Genomic DNA, 24,182 nt, shown 5'->3' with positions numbered 1-24,182 from the left:
CAGATGCCACCAGCAGAAGGTTGATTTTCTTTTTTTGTGGTTCAGGTTCTGTAGTTTCCGCATCGGAGTATTGCTCTTTTAAGACTTCTGAAAGCAGGCTCCACACCTCATCCCTCTCAGATTTTGGAAGGCTCTTCAGATTTTTAAACCTTGGGTTGAGTGCTGTAGCTATCTTTAGAAATATCATATTGGTACCTTCTTTGCGTTTTGTCAGATCTGCAGTGAAAGTTTTTTTAAAATGAACATGTGCTAGGTCATCATCCGAGGCTACAATAAAATGAAATATATGGGAGAATATGGGGACATACAATTCTCCCCCAATGAGTTCAGTCACAAATTTAATTAATGCGTTATTTTTTTAACGAGCGTCATCAGCATGGAAGCATTTCCTCTGAAATTACTCTGCACAGAATTGATGTCCCCTGCAAATTTCTAGGCTTCCCCACAGAAAAATGACTTTCTGTCAGGGAAGCAAAGGGAAGCTGCAAGAGCAGTCACACACCACTCCCTAGCAGCTCAGGTACATTGTTTCAGGCACCCGGAGTAACCAACAGAGAGGTAAATCACCACAGGGCTGGAGACACCCTAACCAGTGTCTCCTACCCTGAGCTGGGATCAGCTGCTAGTCCTGGGGGGAGGGATAGCTCAGTGGTTTGAGCATTGGCCTGCTAAACCCAGGGTTGTGAGTTCAATCCTTGAGGGGGCCATTTAGGGATCTGGGGCAAAAACTGGGGATGGGTCCTGCTTTGAGCAGGGGGTTGGACTAGATGACCTCCAGAGGTTCCTTCAACCCTGATATTCTATGATTCTGGCTGGGCTGGAGTCAGGAGGGGATGGGACTTACTCTTCCGTTGCAAGGAGTGGCTGGGTCTGTGTCAGACCCACACCCAGAAACCTCCCCCAACTGCAGGAAGTTCAGCATCCTCCCCTGCTTCCTGCCCCCATCACTCCTCAGCTGTGGAGGGAGAGGTCACTGTATGGGAAGATGCTCCCCCCATCCTCTCAATCCCCATGCAGCCAGACCTTCCATACCCAGACACTCCTGCCAACCCTCACCCCATACACCCAGAACACCCCTAGCACTCCATACCTGAACCCTGCCCACTGAACCTCAACCCCTGCATCTGGAGCCACCCTGCCTCCTGACCCCCACCCCTGCAGCCCAGACCACTGCCACTCTGCTCCCGGCACTCAAACCCCCACCCTGATGAGCCTCACCCCCCCCCCATCCAGAGACCCCACATCTAGACATCCATGTCACTGATCCCCAACTAACTGCACCCAGACCCCCACCCCACCCCACCACACTCCCCTTGCATCTAGACTCCCCCGCTGAGTTCCAACCCCCTTCACCTGGAAGCTGCTGTAGAGTCCCATTGTCCCTGAATCTGGAACCCCCTCAACAAGCCTCTATGCATCCAGATCCCTCCACAATCTGCCTGCATCCAGACTGTCCCACACAGAACTCTCTCACCCCACACTTGTATCCCCCCACACTGAGCCCCTTCACACTTGGATCCTGCCTGGTTGAGCCTGCCTGCCCCACACCTGGTGTGCCTGGCACAGAGGGGCAAGGCAGGGCCCCAGACTGTTTCTGGGGCAGGCCCTGGTCTTGTGCTGGGGCAATGTCAGGTGCAGCCTCACCACTTAGTCCGTGTCCCAGGGGTGGGGGTGGGGAGGCTGCAGGGTGGTCTCCGAGCTTCATGCAGCCAATGGCCTGTGCTCCCCACTGCCATGCTGGAGCCCCTGTATTTATTTATTGACAAATAAAACTGGCAGAATTTTAAAATATTGTGCGCAGAATTTTAAATTTTTTGGTGTAGAATGCCCTCAGGAGTATGGAATGGTGGCCGAAGCATGAAGGGACATACGAATGTTTAGCAAATCTGGCACATAAATACCTTGCAATGCCGGCTACAAAAGTGCCATGCAAATGCCTGTTCTTACTTTCTGGTGACATTGTAAATAAGAAGAGGGCAGCATTGTCTCCCATAAGTGTAAACAAACTTGTTTGTCTTAGCAATTGGCTGAACAAGAAGTAGGACTGTGTGGATTTGTAGGCTCTGAAGTTTTACATTGTTTTGATTTTGATTGCAGTTATGTAACAAACAAACAAACAAAAATCTACATTTGTAAATTGCACTTTCACAATAAAGAGATTGCACTACAGTATTTGTATGAGGTGAATTGAAAAATACTATTTCTTATGTTGATCATTTTTACAGTGCAGATATTTGTAATCAAAAATAATATACACTTTGATTTCAATTACAACACAAAAAGAAAAGGAGTACTTGTGGCACCTTAGAGACTAACCAATTTATTTGAGCATAAGCTTTTGTGATGCATCCGATGAAGTGAGCTGTAGCTCACGAAAGCTTATGCTCAAATAAATTGGTTAGTCTCTAAGGTGCCACAAGTGCTCCTTTTCTTTTTGCAAATACAGACTAACATGACTGATACTCTGAAACCTGTCAATTACAACACAGAATACAATATATATGAAAATGTAGAAAAACATCCAAAATATTTAATACATTTCAATTGGTATTCTATTGTGCGATTAAAATTGGGATTAATCACGATTAATTTTTTGAGTTAATTGCAAGTTAACTGCAATTAATCGATAGCTCTAGTGATGACATTAAAATGTTTTGTCCAGCATGCAGAAGTATTGGAAAGATGTTGAGCTATGCTTTTGAACTTTTGTTGGATGCCAGTGGGGTGTATATGTATAGTTTGTGTTTTTTAAAAATGTGTATATATAAACTTTATATTTATATCACCCATGTGGTTGTGATACCACTGACATAAGTGATAGAACCCTCTCATAACCTGCAGAATAATGTGGTAAATCAATTTTTATCATGGTCTTTTGACTTCCTCACCTGTACTCTGGCTTCTAATATTTCAAAGTCCTGAGCAGTTGAAGGAGCTGTTATTGTAAAACAATCACAAACAAAAATTTTTCTCTCTTTTGCCCATACTTAATCCTGGGCTAGTGATAGCTTATTATTCAATATCTTGCGAATCATAAATACTGGAATTGAAAGCTTATTCACAATGGAGAACTTGAAATCACCTTCTGCCATCCTTTTCCCATGGAATACAGCGGTTATTTGAGCTCCAATAGATCATTTGATATCAGATGTTATATATGGAAAAGTGATTTTAAATAATTTTAGATCTTCCAAAATCTATTAGTTAGAATTTCTCTCTCCATCTGAAGCCTGTATAGTTGAATTCGGTGCTGCGGGAGCTGGGCTTTACAAGTAGAGGGATATGAAAAACAAAACCAATACATTAGTTTAAAACTCTCTAAAAGTTAATGTTTTTTTTCTGTAAAATGTGAGGGTGTAGCATAAATATTATTGGCGTGTAATTTGTTCACCTTTGTGAGTAATGCTGCCATCCAAACTTAGGCTCATAAAACTTTCCTATCACATCACACCATTGTTTAGTCTCTCCTTCCATAATATCATATTTTATGGATCCACAAAATTTGATGCTTAGCAGGTCCTGATCCATTCCCTTATTCTCATTGGAGAGAAATGTACAGTAAACGTTTATTTCAACATTGTATGTATCATTGATATTTTGATAACTTGTTTTCTTCTTTTGAATTATGCTTTTTCTTAGGGTTTGTCTAAACTAGGGAAACTTGCGCCAGAGTGACTATACCAGATGTGGGCAAACTATGGCCTACCCAGCCCATAAGCTCCCGGCCAGGGAGGCTAGCCCCTGGCCCCTCCCCTCCTGTCCCCCTGTCCGTCGCCGCTGTAAATTAATATAAGATTTGATAACATTATTTTGTAATATGTAATATGACCCAGTATTAGAGGCGGGGTGTATGTTTTGTACTTCCACTTCTAACTACACCCATTGCTTACAACACAACACAAACCCACAATTCAAAAATAATTCAAAAATATTTGAATTAGCTTTCCTACAATTAATTTAAAAAAGCCTATTTTGAGGGAAGGGACATAAACATTTGCTTTGGATACTTTAAAAAAAATTAAAACAAATTTTAAGTCCCCCAGATGCTATGGGTATAAATACAAAATAACATCAGCGAAGCATGTAAAAGAGTTTTGCTCGTGTTAATTTTGACAGCTTTTTTCCTCTGCTTCTGGGATGATTAAGGCATTGGAATGACTGAAACTTTTTGAGTTGAGAATTAAAACATTCTGGTATTACTGAAACATTGTATGAATATGCTGTAGCTTGAAAAATCTAACACTTTTTAAGTTAAAAATTTTAAAAGGTCTTCCTCAAACTTGGGATGGCTCAGACGCATCAAGTGTGCTAACAATTCTAGGTCAGAAGGTGCTGATTGTAAAATATTTAATGGTTTAAAAAATTAAATAGAAATATTTTCCCCAGCCTTCAGAAGTTTCTGAAAAACATAGTACATCCTGCTGGAATACTGTGTCCATGTCTAGTGTCAACACATTCAAAAGGCTGTTGAAAAATTGGAGAGGGTTCAGACAAGAGCTTCAAGAATGATTCACAGTGAGGAAAACACACCTGAAAGAGAGACTTAAACTCAGTTTATTTAGCTAATCAAAGAGAAGGTTAAGAGGCGATTTGATCATGGACTATAAATAGCTACATCAAGTGATAGTAACTGATATGAGAGGGCTCATTATTCTAGCAGAGGGATGTAACAAGATTCAGTGGTTGAAAGCTGAAAAAATGTTAATTGCAATAGGTTGCAAATTTTTAACAGTGAAGGTAATTAACCTTTGCAACAGGTGACAAGGGATATTGTAGAGTCAGCATTATCTGATAAATGAAGATTTATCTTGTAAAAATGATGGCCTGGTTGAACCACAAATTATTGGACTTAATGGAGAAATCCCTGGCCTGTGTTATTCAGGAAGTCAGATTAGGTGATCATAATAGACCCTTCTGCCCCTAGAGCCTGTGACTCTAAAGTTGCCTTCCTCTTGATAGATGGTTATATATATGTTTCTCTAGGAGCTTGAAGGTGTCTTGTTCATTGAACATGTAGAACAGAACAGTCACACGTATATTGGGAAGTTCTGGAATTATTCTGAATGTAGTTTAATGGAGAAAAAGTTTTAAGTTTTTCAGTATACATCGGTTCTAAAACACAAATGCTGAACCTTTGTTCATTTGTAGGAAAGTCAGAAGAACCCTTGGAGAACTCTGAATCTTATCATGCAGCTGAGCATAGTGTCCAGAAAGTTCTTTTAGATGCCCAAGTATCATCTGGCATCCCTATCAAGGCTACAGTTCCCCCACCTTCACAGTGGGACTGTAAGAAGAAAGCTGAATCTTGTGGAGACGCATCTGAGTTTCCCCAGTGTCTTCCAGCAGATCTTGAAGAGCAACGCAAATTCCTGACAGAACAATGCATCACCTCCTTCCGTTTGTGTCTGAGCCGTTTCCCCCAGCACTATAAGAGCCTCTACAGACTGGCCTTTCTGTATGCGTACAGCAAAACACACAAGGTAAGACATAGCACTGGCACAATGACTGGCCAGCTGTGTTTAAAACTATTTATTTCTTATAAATATAAAAAGAATTATATCTTACCTGTAACTAAATAAGTGGACTGAGCAAATGGTTAGGAACTCCTCAGTGTTGACATGGACCTGCTGTGTGACCTTGATCAATTCACTTAGCCTTTGTGGCACCTCAGATTCCTCATCTGTAAAATGAGGATAATAATGCTTACCCACATCCAGGGCATAGGGAAGATTAGTAAATTGGATCTAAATTTTAAAAAGTACATGTGCAGAATTGGACAACTACATTTGCATGCATATGTATGGTATGCACAAACCAGTTGATGCACATACACATGCTGAGAGATCTGAATGCAAAAAGATATACTTTGCGTGCACACTTTTTAAATTTTAGGACTTTGTGTTTATGCAGCTTTTTGAAAAATAAAAGCAGTAGATTTATTAATAGATACTTACTGATACTAGAAGATTACACATCCTTAATATATTAAAACAAGAGGAGCTGTGTTCCAGAAGGTCCCCTCAGTATGGTAAGAATTAGTTCTCTTCCCAACTCCCTCAGTTTCTGGCTTGTGGCATCTCGGGGGCCAGATGTAAGATCACTATCAGATAGAAGACCAGGTTTGGTCTCTGACTCTTGTGCTGCCTTGTCTTGGGAGTACTGCAGAGGTTGTGTTCTCCTTTGGGGATAGGGAAATCTTGTCTTCCTCAACAGTGATATTTTCTAATCAGTCAAGAATAGTTTTAACAGAGCTCTGAGAGGAGCACAGTTCCTCCTTACTGAAGCATTTTTATGGAATGATTTGGAAAGGGGAAGGTTATATAAGCTAAATATGAAGACAGAAACATTACCTCTGCCTCCCTTCACACAGCTGAAAAAGTTCAAGATTTTGTAACCGAACACATTCTTCCTATCTTATAGGAATGCATGTTTTCTCTAATGGCATTCACTAGAGGGGTAGGGTAGTCAGACCGTGGCTATATGGATGTAGGATCCTAGCTATCACTAAGTGAAGGTCAAAATAAGAATTAAGGCTTGACGGAAATTTCTTTTCCCCACTTGATACTAAACCCAAATTGCTGTGCTAGGGTATTGCGTTTCTAAATCTCCTGTTCCTGTAATCTGTCATTACTTCCCCCTGAGTAGACCAGTTACTGGCTGTTAGAAATCACTGAGTGAAAGTCACTCAAGGATCCTACTGCAATTCCAAAGCAGACTGACGCACAGGCCTGTGGTCTTGGTTTAAACGGGGCAGAAAATGTCTTGGTCGCTGTGTTGGAATTAGTGCACATTTGGCCTGAGAGAAGCAGAACTTTCCTCCTCCAGCATGACCTAAATGTGTTCTTCATGGTTGAATTACTGTGAAAGGACTTTAACTGTCATGAGTTATCTCTTTCTCTGTTTTGAACTGTAAACTTCCTTTATTTTAGATTTAGCATGTTTATTTTGCACCCAAAACAAGTATGTTTTGCAGAGAACTGTCTCCCACATAATCAAGCAGCATACAAAATGTATTGAGCATTGATCTTTGCAACTATGGATGTTTTGAATAACTCTTGCATGTTGTAGCTTCTTTTTTTAAGAATTTGGTGCTCATGAAAATTATAGATGGATAATTCTAGCCTAGACTGAGGCAAAATGCACTACAGTCAGGTTCTGCGAAAGTTTCTTTGTCACAGTTCTGTAGTCCACCTGAGTTTTGGCCTGCAACACCACTGCTATTCTAGCCCTGGGCCTTTCTTGAGCAGCAACCGCCTATCATGCCAGCTTGTAAAGTAAGTTGTAAAGTATCCATGAGTAATAAGTTGAAACTACCAAACTTATTTCTCTGTTGGTCAAAATCAGCATTTGAACCCAAGTCTCTTGATTTGAAAGCCTAGTGCAATGACACACTGTACTACCTTACCCCCCTAGTATTCCTTCCCCACCTACACCGTACCTTCTATTAATTGAATTTCCACTATGCATTCTAATAGCAGTGAGGGTAATGGAAAAGATAATGGCAAAGAAATGGAAAAGAAAATTATACTGCTGATCATAATTATCGACCTAACTGCACCTCCAATAACTTATGGCTTCTTGAGCATGCCCCCTCTACCCCTCAAGCTGTCACCTTTTTCTTGTGATGGAAACACACATTTCTCCCAATCTCAGACTAGGTGATTCTGATGGCAGTTCCCTGTGTCTCAACTGTGATCACCTTACCAGGTCTGACTTGGGCTCAAACCTGTAGTTTTGTTCCCAGTGACAATGGGGATTAGTGACCAAACAGCTTCCTTAAAGCAAAATCTTTATTTAGAACAAAAGCATTTCAGAGGAAACACATCTTAACAACAATAAAGCATACTGTCTGCATAGCTAGTTCTTCTCTAAGGCTTGCCATTCCCTAGATCTGGGAGACCCATTTCCTTCATACTGCTCCACTTGGAAGCCAACAGCTGTCTCCCTTGTCTTTTTTGTGTGTACCTATGTATTCTCATCTGGGAAGCCACTGTATTGCCTTTATGTACAGTTCCCATTGAATTCAAGTATTATAGGCATATAATAAATGTTCAGCTAATCCCAAGACAAATTAGATCAATGCATTCACACAGGAAAGTCTTATAACCCAATATAGGATAAGTTTCCCTCATTGCTCTGGTCATATACAGTGTTCATGTCATTATTACATATATGTATTCATAGATTAATATATAGCAATTTCTACAGTGTTCATAATCTTATTACATGTGAGCTCAATTTCTGTCATACTGTAGTACAAAAATATTAACAGCACAAAAGACGCCAAATTGATCTGTAACATGTATTACGAATCAAGTGGAATGTGTCCAGCATTCAGACTGGCTATAAAGTAGTCATTTTCTAGCAAAACATGACCAGTTTTTAAACACAGGCAGTTTTGAAAATATTTTCACACTGTTTGTATATGACAGCCATTAATTTCTTCATAAAAATCCAATCATTAAGAGCAGCAATGGATTTTCACAATCTGTCATTACTGTTGCTGACAAACTGTGGTTGTATCATCTTCCAGTAAGAAAGCCTGTCTATCTTCAAAGCAGTTAGTCAGAGGGTAGCATATCCTTGCCTGAGGAACTCCTCACAAAACGTTTTCTTAATGTTTTTCCCTTCTTTTTTTCTTTCTTTCTTTCTCTCACAAACTAACTATTTATATGCACTTAGTTATTCATTATGTTTGGCTATTGGCTGGGCAGTAGATAGCATAGAAGAGAGAGGATGGGTACAGTAGTCTAAATATCGTGTCAAATACCTGTCTTTCCTGAAAGCCATAGGGTTAAATCTCATCTTTGCCAGTTCCTCCCTTCCTCATTTCTAGTAGATAGGTTAATTTCTGTGCAGTCTATAGAGAGTTATATATATTTTTTACATTTGGTGCATAATTAACTGTCACTCAACTTCCCAAAAAACTTCTATTACTTTCTGCTATTATGACAGGTTTCAGAGTAGCAGCCGTGTTAGTCTGTATTCGCAAAAAGAAAAGGAGTACTAGTGGCACCTTAGAGACTAACCAATAGCTATAGCTCACGAAAGCTTATGCTCAGATAAATTGGTTAGTCTCTAAGGTGCCACTAGTACTCCTTTTCTTTCTGCTATTATGATTGCTTATACCACAGAATTTCCAGAGGACAGAATTTTCTGTCTTGGACCATTGATTCATATTCTTTTAAACAGTTGCTGCCTCTGGTTAGGTAGTGCCAAAGAGTTAAGATATCTGTCTGTCTATTATGCCCTTTGTGGGAGTTTTACCCATAAATAAATTTAGAAAGTAAAATATATCTGAGCATATGTAGTAACAACTGGACTGAGAAGGATACTTAGATACTTAGAATAAGGAAAAGTTATTTACTTGTTCCCATAATATAAGAACTAGGAGCCACGAAATGAAATTAATGGGCAGCAGGTTTAAAACAAATAAAAGGAAGTTCTTCTTCACTCAGCGCACTGTCAACCTGTGGAACTCCTTGCCTGAGGAGGTTGTGAAGGCTAGGACTATAACAGGGTTTAAAAGAGAACTGGATAAATTTATGGAGATTAAGTCCATTAATGGCTATTAGCCAGGATGGGTAAGGACTGGTGTCCCTAGCCTCTGTTTGTCAGAGGATGGAGATGGATGGTGGGAGAGAGATCACTTGACCATTACCTGTTAGGTTCACGCCCTCTGGGGCACCCGGCATTGGCTACTGTCGGTAGACAGGCAACTGGGTTGAATGGACCTTGGTCTGACCCAGTATGGCCATTCTTATGTTCTTATACCATGGTGACAAGCGTGGTCTGAGAACCTTGATAAATAGATTAGGTACAGGTGGGTTGCTGTGTGGCTTGAATAGATTTCTGGTGAGGTTTCAGAGAGCTAAGCGTAATTTTAAATTGCATAAAATCTTGTTGTGAAGTTCAGCATTTGTGTCCATTGCCAAAAATTTGCATGAAGAACCAAGGAGGGCCAAAATTCATGGCTGGCCAGAAGAGACGATTGTCTAGCCTCCACAGTGCATAGAAAAGTAAGTTTCTCATGCACTGGTTCTTTTCACCCTTTTCTGTCATGTCTCTGTACCATTGATTTTGCTGAATCAGGATGTTGGTAAAGGGACAAGCTTTTTTACCAAGTCCTTTTCAGGATCTGTTCTACATTTTATTTGTCCAGACACTCCACTTTCCACCTCAAAATGTTGCCTCAAAATGTTGGTGGTTATTTTCATCTCATGTTGTCATCGAAGCTAATCTGTGTTTAGCTGCTAAATTTTGTTAGATGGGACTTTCATACTGGTGGTGGGGGGAATATAAAAGTGAATTTTCAAAAGCTATTTTTTCTCTACAAACTTGACTGCCAGTTTTATTCCCCCACTAAACCTGCTTCTCTGCCTTGCAGTGAAGTCCTAATGCTTCCTTTGTGACTTCCATCTTTTACCACAAAAATGAAGGCAATGCCACAATTTGATCTTTATAACTTAATCCAGGGTGAAATAGGAAGGACAAGATAGGCAGAGAAAAAGTCAAGGCTTTGTTCACAAATACGGATAGCAAGTACTACCTAAAATAAAGTGAAAGTGAATAGTTCTCTTATGTTGTGGGGGTCAGTCCAGGCAGGGGTATAATATCCTCCTACCCATAGGCAGTCAGGAAGTGTTTTTAAAAAAAAAAAAAAAAAAGTTGTGTATGTATAAAATGTTTTAGGCATATCTTTCTTATAATGTCTTTCCCAGGAGATGCTTTTTTTCCTGTCCTTAGGTTTTTTTTAATTTATTAATGCTCATACATTATCTATCCTTAACAGAACCCTTAACAATTTTTAACACCTGTTTGCCATTAGGAGAATGTAATATGAGCCGTAGTTACATCAGGCCGCCACCGGACATGGTATAAAATGCATGAGTAGTAATTTAAAGCCAGAATCTTTGATAAAGTGATCCACTACTGAGTTGTTCATCATCACCGACTTTGTATTTAACAGACAAATTAGTTTGTGGAAGTAGGAAGTTTTGACAGTTTTCAGGAACTTTGTAGTACAAATCCAGTAATACACCAATATTACAGCTGCTCTGGGTCTAGCTTTCAACAGCGTCAGGGACTACTCTTTGCTACATTCCTGCTGCAAGATGACATCACAACTGTGGAATCAAAAAAGCACTTTGAGCTAGTTGCCTTGGAATTCTGTCAAATACTGTGTATAAAGGACATACATCAAATATTAGGAACAAATTCTGACAATGTAAACTTGCATAGCTCAAGGCTGCAGTTGATTCACATTCCACTTTGAAATCTAATAACCTTGGAACACTTTGGAACAGATGTTGCATGGCTGGTCTACATTAGTATCCCAATTATGTTGGCAAAAGTGTGTTTATATGTCATTGTAGCTAATAAGTTGCTAACAGTTTCTCTGATCAGTGCTGTTCTTTAAAACTCTTTCCAACACAAACAGTACAGCTCAGAGAAATTGTTAGTATCCCATTAGTAATAATCATGTATATTTGCTGCATCGTCATATGTTAGGTCAGTGGTACTAATTTGTTTAAAATGTCTCCCTCCAGGATCTTTCACTTCTACTCTATCCCCCTGCATCTTTTACATCTATGCAGCAGCTTTAGTCCTTGATAAGAGAGAAGCTGCTAAATAAAATGGAGCTATACAGAAGTTATTCATAAAGATGACAAACTGGACTGCCACCTGTTTGCAAACGGCAACTTATTCTCTTACCTGTTCAGAGCTAGTATTTCCATTAGCAATGGAAGCTAATTTTAAAATATCTATTGTATGGCCTATGCGTTTAGATCAAACAATGTAACATCACTTTTCCTAATATAATGCACTTGCCAAGCCTGGCATATTGGCCGATCTCAGCCCATAACAACAGTACTAGGGATCCAATAAAATCCATCAGATAGGTTATATTGGTGCTTCTCATGGTTTTCTCCCAATTTCTCTTTCCAAAAAAGCCCCCAAACAAGCCCACACAACACATCAACCTACTGCATGAAATACATAGTGGAAATCTTCACAAACAAATAATCAATAAGGAGGAAATGTTTATAGACCAAAAAAAGGTAGATTATGTTTTTAAAATAGCAAGGTGCATTGGAGATGAGGTCTTGTAAAATACATAGCTTTGATGCAAAGTAAAATGTTGTTGTTCACTTGGGGAACTAGAATTTTCCTATTAAATATGCATTCTATTCTGAGTACATTCAAAAGTTCTAAAGAACCTTCAGACTACTCAGCAGTCTGTTACCTGCCACCACATATATACACATTATACCCTTCCATATCAAATAATATCTTGAAGAGCGAAACATAGTTTGTTTTAGGGCTGTCAAGCGATTAAAAAAATTGATCTCGATTAATCGCACTGGTAAACAATAACAGAATACTGTTTATTTAAATATTTTTGGATGTTTTCTACATTTTCAAATATATTGATTTCAGTTACAACACAGAATACAATATATATGAAAGTGTAGAAAAACATGCAAAATATTTAATAAATTTTAATTGGTATTCTGTTTAACACTGTGGTTAAAACTGCGATTAATCACAATTAATTTTTTTAATCGCGATTAATTTTTTTTGAGTTAATAGCGTGAGTTAACCGCGATTAATCAACAGCCCTAGTTTGTTTATATACCGCTTAAGTTTTAAATATGTAAAAAGGAATAGAATATAATCCTTAGTCTTAATTTGTTGCATTATTTGGATATTAATTTATGGCAAATTTCAAATGTGAAAAATGGCTGCCTGGCGCTCCTGAAAGCCTGGTATTAAAATTAAAAAATATAACTACAGTAAGAATGTTTTCAAATCTGTACGCCATCGGAGGATCAGAACCGTGTATGGCTCTGGGAGACATTGGAATGCACCTGCACAAACACTGCCACTGCTTTAAAATCAACATGGCTGCATGTTCTCCCATAATGGAGGAGGGTCAACTCCAGGCTTCCTTAACAAAATCAAACTTGAAAAAATGTTTTCTACAATGAAGAGCAACATTTGAAAGTGTTGTTAGAGCATCTACATTGATGCTAACCCTGCAGTGTTCTCAATGAGAGCTTTCTAGGTCTTCTCTTGGCCGTATGCTGAAGGAGGAGTTGGGGACTTGGCTCTGAGGAGTATTAGTTCTTGTAACTAGTAAAAGTGATATTTTTGGGTGAGTATCATAATTTTTAACTAATTACAAGCATTGGCAGTGAAACAGATATTTAAAAATATTTGGGAGGGGTAGGAAGTAGCAGATCATTTTATGCAACTCACAGCCACACTTCCTGTGGTTCCTTCCCTTGTGGAAAGGTGGCTTTTGACACCTTGGAGTTAAGAGGTATCCACTTCTGAGGTGACTCAGATTTCTAGCAAGATGATCTTTATGGTAGTCTTCTTTTCCATCTTAGTAATATAGGAAAACAGTTCTGCAAGGGACTGTAACCTGTCAAAAGGAAAGGAGTACTTGTGGCACCTTAGAGACTAACCAATTTATTTGAGCATGAGCTTTCGTGAGCTACAGCTCACTTCATCGATGAAGTGAGCTGTAGCTCACGAAAGCTCATGCTCAAATAAATTGGTTAGTCTCTAAGGTGCCACAAGTACTCCTTTCCTTTTTGCGAATACAGACTAACACGGCTGTTACTCTGAAACCTGTAACCTGTCAGTTAGTCTGCCTTTGAATCTTGGAGTGGTGAGGGAGTGGGAGGTGGTTGTTGAACTGGAAACAGCTCTTTATAATTGGTCTGAGTCACAGTTAAATCCAGTGCTTCAGACTGGTAAGAATAAATCCCTTTTGCTTTGTCCTGAATCCCTTCTTCCGCTCCTAATGACTCCAGTTTAAAAGGTAAGCAGAGCAGAGTCTTTGAAACCAATGAGTTCAGATCCACTCAAGTGTATTTACTGGGAATTACTGATTATCCTGATTTAAGGATAAGGACAGTGTAACATCTCTAACTTCACCCTTTACTCTCATTACATACAGTTGTGTGAAGATTACAGAAAAATGGCATTATTTGTCTGGATGACCTTTTTTGCTTTTGGCTAGATCATCGTCATCACTTTGCAAAATATGTGGATTTCCCTAGGAATAATATATTCAGTGTACATATATCATACAGTACTTGAGCAGCACGAGAGCATGCCACTACAGTTACAGCTCTGTCAAACTATCTGGTGTAAATCCTGGTTTCAGGAATATATCTGTAAGACACCTCCTAAGAGTCATTCAGGCCTGGGATTTTATATATAAGGTTACAGCCGTGTGATGGTGGCTTTTCTGTTTTTGTTTGTTAAACATATTAGATTGAGGGTTTTTTTTTACTGTAAGTAAAAATCCACACGGCCATGTGTGTTGAGATGCCCTGAGATTGCATGTCACTTTCATACACCTCAGATCATCACAGATTGGATTGAAACGGATGCATGCAAGCAAAGCAGAAAGTACAATATTTAAACACTTGGCTTTTTTTGGCCTTATTTAGCCTTGAACTTTGTGTCTTTCCAGGAGCAATGTGAAGCACTAACCACTGAAACATGGGTTGCCCCATTGTTCTGTTGTTTGATAGACTGGCAATTCTGGTTCACTGCTTTTACAGACTCAGCCATTTGTGAGCGAGTCTTTTTGCTGCCAGAATATTTTTGAAGTGTAATATAATACAGCAGTCTTCTTACATTCTCTGCTAGGTAGCCAAATGCTGGTGTCTTGTTCTTTAGAGGAAGCCAGTCTTTTGATGTGCATGTAACCCAGTGTAGTTTCAATGTATAAATCAATAGAGAGCTGACATTGCAAAGTGACAGTTTGGGCTTGGAGGATGTAGACTGGTCTATTAGGGAAAATAAAATCTATGATGGGCATTGCCAGCATTTAGAGTAAGTAGAAGTGGAGTTTAAGATCAGACTTGAAAGCACCTACTTTACTATGGTGGCTGGTGCTATTAAATACCTGAGATAGAAAAACAGGCCGATATATCTGAAAGGGAGAGCCCAGAGTTGAAATGGACAGGAAACACTAGGTTTGTTGTTTTCCTGCTCCATTCACAGCTTTTTGCATTTGATGTGTGTGAACAGTGTAAAAAGTATTCATGTGCCTGCTTCTTGAGAGATGTGAAGAGCTGATTGTAATAATTGTCACTTGTGCTGTATGCTGACTTCATTCAGAACAGAATGGTCAGACACCACACAAACTAAACCTTGGGTGTAGTTATTGTTCACATGGCTTATCCTCTGTTTCACTACCAAAAGCAGTAAATGAACTGTTCTTTTTGGAATTTCCATATTGTGAGATAGATCTCAATCTTGTGCGGCTAAGGAGAGGAATAATGCAAGGGGGCCCTCTGTGAGGCCCTCAGCCCCTGATTTTGGGGGCATCTGGGTGCTGGGAAGTCCCTGGCGTAGATCAGAGCTACCTGAGACTACTGCCAGTAGCCCCAGAGGCCGTTGTCACCTGGGGATTGCCCAGGCATAAAGCAACCTTATCCCCTGCTCCTTTTTTCTGGCCATGATTCCTTTATCAGGAAATGTGGGAGAGACATAGAAGGTGACCTGGGAGCCAGTATAGTGGCTCAGTGTCAGCCCAGGATCCCCTAAATTGTGGGAACTCTCAAGTGACCAGTTATGTTGACTTTAGTATTGTTTTGCACCACCATAGCAGTGCAAAGCAATCTTAATGCAGGGCAGAATCTGGCCATAAATGTTGTCTTTCACAGTTCATTGGAAAGCCAGGAGTTGTTCTGTAAAGCATATATTGTGAGATATGCTGCCATCAATTATTTTAGGTTCTACAAGAGTAAATTTTAAGACAAGATTCACACAATCGCAACACCTTAAAAATTACTGTGTCCTGAAACATCAGACACTGTGATCAGATAATAGCATTGCTGTGTGACTGATATGTTATAGAAACCTTCAGATGAAATTTGCAAGAGAGAGGCTTTAAAAGAAAAGGTACCTCCTCTCTGATCATATTCTAAATGTAATTATGGTATATCCACCTCAATATGACAATCAGCCTAGTCCATAATGATAAATTGCTGCACTTTTATAAATTTTCTGTTAGCAATGCAACTTTAAGACTAATCCTTCACCATGCTGAAATCAATGATTGTTTTGCCTTTTTTTCAGTAAAAGCAGGAGCAGGCCCTTTTTTGCATAGCTTTTTTTATATCTTTGGTTTTCTACTGTCTGTAACTTAAAAGGTTTTACAGATTTAGATCATAAAAGTCAGTGAGTGGTTATGGTATAAATTGCAGAAAACAGTGCTATGGAGAGAGAGCATGGTGAGTCAAAGCATTTTATTTTCCAGTCATAACACCAGTGAACCTTTTATTATTCATATGTCTCTGTGGTAATAAATGTGTGTATTAGTCCTCATAAAAGCCAGAAAATGCCTAATGGTATTTGTAAAGTAACATGCATTTATCTCATACTCAAGGTAAGCTCATCAAATTCTGTCCAGTGTCAGATGCTGTAATTACAGAGGCCCAATATCTGTTTCTCCCTAATTTCTAACAATCTTTCTAGTTTATCTGGAAGTGTTTTGACCCCTAGCAGCAGCTGATTGGCATTTCCAACATTATGCTTTGTTACACTTGATTCTAGAAACAGTAAGTAACCTGTCCAGAGGTGAGACTCCAATTCTGAAAAGACACGGTGGGTTTCTGCATGACTACTATAACTGAAGGACTGAAAAAGTTTGCAACTAGATAGGGTTTATATATGAGTTATGCATATTTCAGCAAACACTCACAGGATGGAAAGGAAAATCAGCAGAGAAATAAGGTAAACATCAGTCTAGAAAAAATCAATAATGTTCACAGAAGATAAAGCAAGAGGAGAAAGGTTAAGGTGGTATCATAACCAGAATACAGTTTCAGGACGTACATGGGTTAATCAGATTTATGGTTTATAGATGCAGCTCCCAGGTCCATAGAAAGAACACCACAGGCAGGTTATAGCATTGTCACTTGCCTCTCAAGAGATATCAGTGCATTCTCTTCCTTGTTCTCTGCCTTTTGTTTGCTCTACAGCTTTAGTGCTCTGGGGAAAAAACAACCCAGTGCTCAATGCTAAAGAGATCATGGAATGATTGAAGGAAAAAGTAGAAGTAAACCAGAGATTTAGCCTGTCAGTGAAACTTTACAATTAATAATTGTCCCTTCTGTTAGTACTCCTGGGTGGCAGGTTTGCTCAGGGCCAACAGCTGCTGTTCTTCTGACCAAAATAAAGCCTTGATAAAAGCTTTCATATTCATATATTCATGTCAGGCATTGAGTTCTCTTGAACCATATTTTTTTCTTCCTTAGGAGACTGATCCTGCAAGATCTTACTCTAGGAATATTTCTTATTCTCATATGTTAAATGTTTCTGTGTAAATCAGATATGACTGGTGCTTGCCAGACCAGGCCCTAATTTCTTAATTTATAAAGCCAATTTATGGCTTATCTACACATAAAAGGTGTATTCCTTTAACTATACTGGTATAGCTAAGGTGTTACAACATACCTAGTGTGGGAACAGTTATACCAGTATAAAGTTGCGTATAGCAGTATAGCTTATTCCCATAGGGAAAAAGGGGGAATAAACAACATTCATTTAAGGCACCTTTATACTGATATGAATGTGCCCACACTAGTGGTTGTACTGGTATAATTATTTCAGTTAAAAAAAAAAAAAACTATCCGAAATAGTAACAACAGTTAAAAAAGAAAATCTATCCATAGACCAGGCTTTAGTTGACAGAGCAATGGTGAGCTTTCTTGCCATCTGAAAGATGAACATTTCATTCTCTCACTTGGTCTCTCATTTTTAGGGCTGACAGGGTTTGCAAGTGTAGTCATTGAAGTATGGTGATTAGGCACACAGACACACATCCTAGGCAACCAAAAAAAGGGCTGACGGGTAAACTGCTATATATTCAAGGGATCTGGCTAGCTGTTTAGTATTTGTGGACAAGAAATTGGTATTAGAAATCAGTGACTTTTTGTTCTGAGTTTGGTTGCTATCTAATCCTTTTATATTGTTAATGAAATTATGACAATTATTCCATAAAAAATACATATAGTCATTTTTTTAAAAAACAGGTAGAAAATGTGTGTACAACTCAGGCTGCTCTAAGTGACAGGAAATGGAAACAGATTTCAGTGGCATTGAGGAAGCACAAAAATGAGTCTAAGTCAGCGCAAACTATGAGGGTTTGAGACTGAATTTGAAGCTTTAGGGGGATTGAGTAATCCTCTGCCTAGTGCCAGGGCCAGTCAGTCTTAGGGCTTGTGCTGTTAAACCACCGTGTTTTCTGTGTAAGGGTTTTTTGGGGGAGATGGGATAATCTCACCTCTGAATTACATTATTGCCCAAAATGCACAAATATTAGCTGACCTGACTCTGGCTGCCATTAGATAGATTTCTCTGGAAAAATTATAACTGGTAATGTATAAATAAAAGCAAGAGAATGTTTTGTACTTTTACCTGCATTAACAAACCGTTCCTGTCTCCTACTCATTTTCTTTCTTGCTTGCTTCTGTAGAACCTCCAGTGGGCCCGAGATGTGTTGCTAGGCAGCAGTATCCCATGGCAGCAACTGAAGCACATGCCAGCACAGGGTCTCTTCTGTGAGAGGAACAAGACTAATTTCTTCAATGTAAGTTAATACTGTTGACAAACATACCACTACTTGGACATTTTAACACCTGCTTCCCATATGGAAGGTTTGTTGAGAGAGAATGTTGGGGGAATTCAACAAGAGAGGGTTGAAGGGGCGACACAGAAGGCAAAGAAGTTGGATTTGTACTACAGCAAAATTTACCAGTATTGTCCCATCTAAGAGGATGCATGCATAGTGCTTATTCCTTATAAGCTTGAGAAGCTATCATCTTACAGTATTAACATGAATGGGGGGCGGGAGAATCAATGGCTTACCATCATGTGATGGTCACTAAATGCTGCTGGGATGAAAACTGTTTAAAATTCTAATTCTGTTCATTTCTGCATGTGCTCTCTCTCTCTCGGGTAAGTCCTTTTGCACTTTTTGGAACAACCAAAAATAGTACTATTTGTTCAAAGGATTTTTGAGGTTGGTGGGGAGTACTGAAGTACTGTATCTAAATGTGAGCTACTTTATCAGCAAGAACAGAAGTTCTAGGTAATCTCATGAAGCCCAGTCTCTAGCAGAGTCTCACTGTATGGCAAACTAGCTGTCTATACATATGTAGCCAAGGAGTCTTTCAGGCCATTACAGTGCTCAATGTTTGTTATCGCTGTTTAATATTATTATTTCCTGTATGAAACAGTTTTCTCATAAGAATTGATTTCTGGTTTGCATCTGTTTAAAACAAACAAAAAGGCCTCTTCTGAAGACCATTTGGTGCTTTGTGCATTTTGTTCTGAGTAGTCCTCCTGCACAAATTTCTTTTGATGTATAGTATACGCTCTTCTCCCACTGTAATCTACTGGAAGAACATTAAATGAAATTTCAGGTGTTTCAAAACTGTATCATGGACCAATCCTAAATTCTATCTCCCTCTCTGCTCCTGAAGAGAGGTTTTTGTTATAAAGACTGCCATGTCTGGGAGGGTGTAGACTTAGTAGTTGTGATGTAGTTGGTGAGCATGTGCCTCTGTGCCATGCTAGTCTCCTGAGTGCCTGCCTGCTTTTCCTACAAAAATCTTGCTCTGTAAATGCTTAATCCTATAAACTGTTGAACACTCTGGCTCTGATCTAGCAAATAGAATCATAGAAATGTAGGGCTGGAAGGGACCTCAAGAAGTCATTTAGTCCATCTGCCTGCACTGAAGCAGGACCAAGTATATCTAGACTATCCCTGACAGGTGTTTGTCTAACCTGTTTTTAAAAACCTCCAAAGACTGGGATTCCACAACCTCCTTTGGAAGCCTATTCCAGTGGTTAACTAGCCTTCTAATTAGAAAGTTTTTCCTAATACCTGATCTAAATCTCCCTTTCTTCAGATGAAGCTGATCATTTCGTGTTCTACCTCCAGTGGACATGGAAAACAGTCCTCTTTATAATAGCCTTAAACCCATTTAAAGACTGTTATCAGGTCCCCCCCTCAGGCTTCCTTTCTCAAGATTAAACATGCCCAGTGTTTTTAACCTATCCTTATAGGTCAGGTTTTCTAAGCCTTTTATCGTTTTTGTAGTTCTCATCTGGATTCTCTCCAGTTTGTTGGCATCTTTCTTAAAGTGTGGTGCCCAGAACTGGACACAGTACTCCCGCTGAGGCCTTACCAGTGCCGAGTAGAGCAGGACAATTACCTCCCGTGTTTTACATACAACACTCCGTTATCTAAGTCATTAATTAAAATATTGAATAGTACCAAACCCAAGATAGACTCCTATGGGACCCCACTAGATACATACTCCCAGTTTGGCAGCGAAACATAGATAACTGGTTGAAAAACTGTACTTAAAAGAATAGGTATGTACCCATCTTACAGTGATTTAAATTAGACCACATTTCCCTACTTTGCTTATCAAAATGTTATTGGGACTATGTCAAAAGCCTTACTAAAATCAAGATATATCATATTTATAGCTTTCCCCCATCCACTAGGCCACTAACCCTGTCAAAGGAAATTAGGTTGGTTTGGCATGATTTGTTCTTGACAAATCCATAGTGGCTATTACTTATTACCTTACTATCCTCTAGGTCCTTAGAAACTGATTGCTTAATAATTTGTTTCAGTATCTTTCCAGTTATCGAAGTTAGGCTAACTTATCTGTAATTCCCCAGGTCCTCTTTGTTCCCCTTTTTAAAGATATGTACTATGTTTGCCCTTCTCCAGACTTCAGGGACCTTACTCGTGCTCCTTTTGCTCTCAGAGATAATCGCTCACGGTTCTACATTTGCTTCAGCTAGTTCCTTAAGTACCCTAAGATTAATATCATCAGCCCTTTCTGACTTAAATGCATCAAATTTTATTAAATATTTTTTAATTTGTTCTTTCCCTGTTCTGGCTTGTGTTCCTTCCTTCTTTTGTTAATGTTACTTTTGCTAAGTATCTGGTCATAATTAACCTCTTTAGTGAAGACTGAAGCAAAAGAGGCATTAAATATTTCATTCTTCTTGCTTCATGCTTAGCTTTAATCACATGAGTGTTCCTAAAGAAGTCAATTGGACTGTTCATATGCTTAAAGTTAACCATGTTCACTGGTGGATCAGAAGCAGAGCATTCAGCACCTTGCAGATCAAATCCCAATGGGTGCACTAAACAGACTGGAAGAGCCAGTCAGGAGGGAACTGTGCAATTTGTGTGAGAATTGATTTCTACTTAAAAACAGGGATTTACTGTATAAAGAGGTGAGTGGTCCACCTCATTTAGTATCTAGTTTTTGAATGCCAGTGTGAGATACTTCAAAGGTAGGTATAAACCCTCATAATTCCCTGATTGTATGGTGCTGTGCCATGTGAGGGAAATTTCTTCCTCACCCCCTGATGAGGCTCTGTTTATGCCCTGAAGAATGAGAAATGATAGCCTTGTTAATTTTATCCTAGATATTATACATTTACATATTTAGTAAATTTTTAAAATTACAAAAATAAGTTCCCACAGTTTAGGATGTTCATACATTATTAACAACTTAAACGTTATAAGAAGAAAAATAAGAATATAGTCTCCAAAAGAAAGCTATGCTCCAACTCAACACAACTCTCAAAAAGTAGCATTAGAAAAGTGATGATCCTTGTCCAAAGGACAACAGACTCCACTAAAGCTTTGCTTCTGCTGTTGGTGTGCCTATGCCAGTTAAGAGCCCTCATTTAGGATCCTGTCTTCAACCATGAGAGATTTAAATCTAGGGACTCTTAACTCAAGTGCCCCAGCGTCTCTCAAATGCCATGATGGCACGCTAGGGTGGGGTGTGTCTTGGAGAGCTATAATGTGAGCCATTTAGGGGTTTATAGATCAGTGCTAACACCCTAACACCTACATGCAAATAAAAAGTTAATACTATTATTAATATAGGCATAATATTAATCTTGGTGCTAACTCCGCATAACAGGCTGACAGTGCATTCTGCACCATCTGTATCTTTCTAGTCCTCTTCAGGGGGATTACCATATAGAGCAAATTGCAGTAATCCAGCATAGAAGACACGCAATCATGGACCACAGTGGCAAGATCCAGATCCAAGAGAAATGGTTATAGTTACTTTGATATAGATGAAAAAAGACACCAGTGGCACCTGAGATTCCAAGAGTGAATAATGTTCAAAGAACCTCCAAATTGTGAATCATTTGTAAAACTCCCTCCATAATTGAAATAAGAATCACCCCTCCCACCATACCCTAAAAATCAAACCCTCTTCTCACTAGCATGACATCCATCTTGTCTAGGTTAAGCTTCCGCCCTCAGCCAACTTTCTATCTTGGCCAAGCACTAGGAAAGCAAAGGTGCTGCATTCTCTGGGTCTGGCAAAAAGGCGATACAGAGCTGCATGCCATCTACCACGTACTGATATCTTTACAGCCCACTATCCTCCTTAATAGCAGCACATATATGTTGAATAGGACAAGGTGGAAACAAAATAGAATTTTGCAGAACCCCATAAAAATAGGCAGTTTTCCAAAGCTTCTCTCACACGAACTTTATTCATATGTCAAATATTTTTAATCTTACTGAACTCAGTAATATCCTGCAGCAGTGATTTCCACAGGTTAATAGTGTTGCTTACCGTATTTACTTGTATCCACTTAAAGTGTATGCCCTTGACATAGCGTGCTCTTTTGTTCTCATCATAGGAAAGATTAAAATGAATGCCTGAGTGAGTTTCTCCATATGATTCACTGTTTAGATACCATTTCCTTCCAACGTGAATAGTCCTACTGTTTTTAATCTGTTCTCATATGGAAGAGTCAGAGCTGCTGAAATTGTAGCTGATCTAATTTTACATATACAAACAACCATCGTGTGAGAATGAGAGCTAGCAGCTCAGAGATTTTAGTAGGGACCTTGCCAACCTGCTCTTCCAGACATTTTATAAATCATGCATATTCCTGGTGGAATTATTTATGAAATGAGTGAGAGCAGTATATGAAAAGGAATAAACAGGGTAGTGCTGTCTCCTATTAAATTTTACTGCAGGACTACAAGTCTGAATCTCAGGATGTCCTGTTCTGTTACCTAATTCGTTAGCCCTTGAGCAGCTGTGAGTGAGATCTCTTTGTATTATGCTCTGCTGCCTTGAGGAACAGCAAGTAAGCTTTGTTTGCTTAGCCTTGATGTCACCTCACTGACATTAGACTGAGCTTCAAGGTACTTAAAATTCAGGATTCTAAATCTGAAGGAAATATGCTTCTTTGAGTTGATACAGATGTGTATTCCACTTAAGTGTGAGCACACCCCGTGCACTGGAGCTGGAAAAATTTGCCTAGCAGTACCTGTAGAGGGGCAGCTCTCATGCTGTAGCCCCTCCCCTGACTATATTCGGCACCGCTGCCCCAACCCTCCGTCAGTTCCTTCTTACCATTTGTGGCTGGAATCAGAGCTCTATGTGCTTTAATCCCACATCTCTCTCAATTAGTGTTTCCTGTTTTACAGTTGTTGTACATAGTTAGTAGTGCCTTTGTGTACTGTTAGCTAAGTTTTCCCAGTGATGCCTGCACCAGGGTTTAAACATTGTCCTTCATGTGGGGAAGCAATCCCCAACAGCAATTCCCCACGTGGTGCTTACTGTGTCTTGGTGAGGCCCATGTTAGAGGGTGCTGTGCAATCTGCAGGTCATTTTAAAAAGCAGACTCAAGTGGCTGGAGACCTTCCTTTAAAGCAGCACCTATTTGAGCAGCCCATGTGGCTTACTTTGGTACTGAGGCCCTCATCTGGTCGGAGGTCACCCTCGGGTTCTGAGAGTGCTCTGGCTTCACGTTCTGGAGCAAAAGTCTCTCCCATGAAGTGGAGTCATTCCTCATTGTGTACGCCAAGGAAGAGGTTGCATAAGACTAATTGTGAAGGTCCCAGGTCCTGTGGCGACACTCCCACTTCCCCCAGAAGGAGCATGGATCAGCACCGGGTCAATGCCGACATGCAGGATGGCACAGGTACCTGTAACACTGCCCCGGTACTGATAGGGGGGGTTAGAAACCCTGTACCATTGACTCCAGTTCTGGCTTCTGGGTGTGCATTGAGTCTGGTACCCATGAAGGACTGTTCCTTCATTGGTGGCATGTCAGGTGGCTACAGACCG

The 24,182-nt window shown here is 39.6% G+C and overlaps 1 protein-coding gene across 5 annotated transcripts in view; it reads left to right on the top strand.

Moving 5' to 3' along the window:
• The window catches only part of CABIN1 (calcineurin binding protein 1), a 205,606-nt gene that overhangs the window by 79,016 nt on the left and 102,408 nt on the right, over positions 1-24,182 (top strand). For all 5 annotated transcript variants that reach the window (XM_084648966.1, XM_084648968.1, XM_084648964.1 and 2 more), the window contains 2 exons: positions 5,149-5,480; positions 18,512-18,625. In XM_084648966.1, the coding sequence (XP_084505092.1) occupies positions 5,149-5,480; positions 18,512-18,625 (446 nt within the window). The remainder of the gene's footprint in view (positions 1-5,148; positions 5,481-18,511; positions 18,626-24,182) is intronic.

Source organism: Lepidochelys olivacea, assembly GCF_965140295.1.
Source record: "Lepidochelys olivacea isolate rLepOli2 genome assembly, chromosome: 15".
Taxonomy (NCBI): Eukaryota; Metazoa; Chordata; order Testudines; family Cheloniidae; genus Lepidochelys; species Lepidochelys olivacea.
The sequence above is the reverse complement of the archived record's forward strand: the minus strand, read 5'-3'. Positions and strand labels throughout refer to the sequence as shown.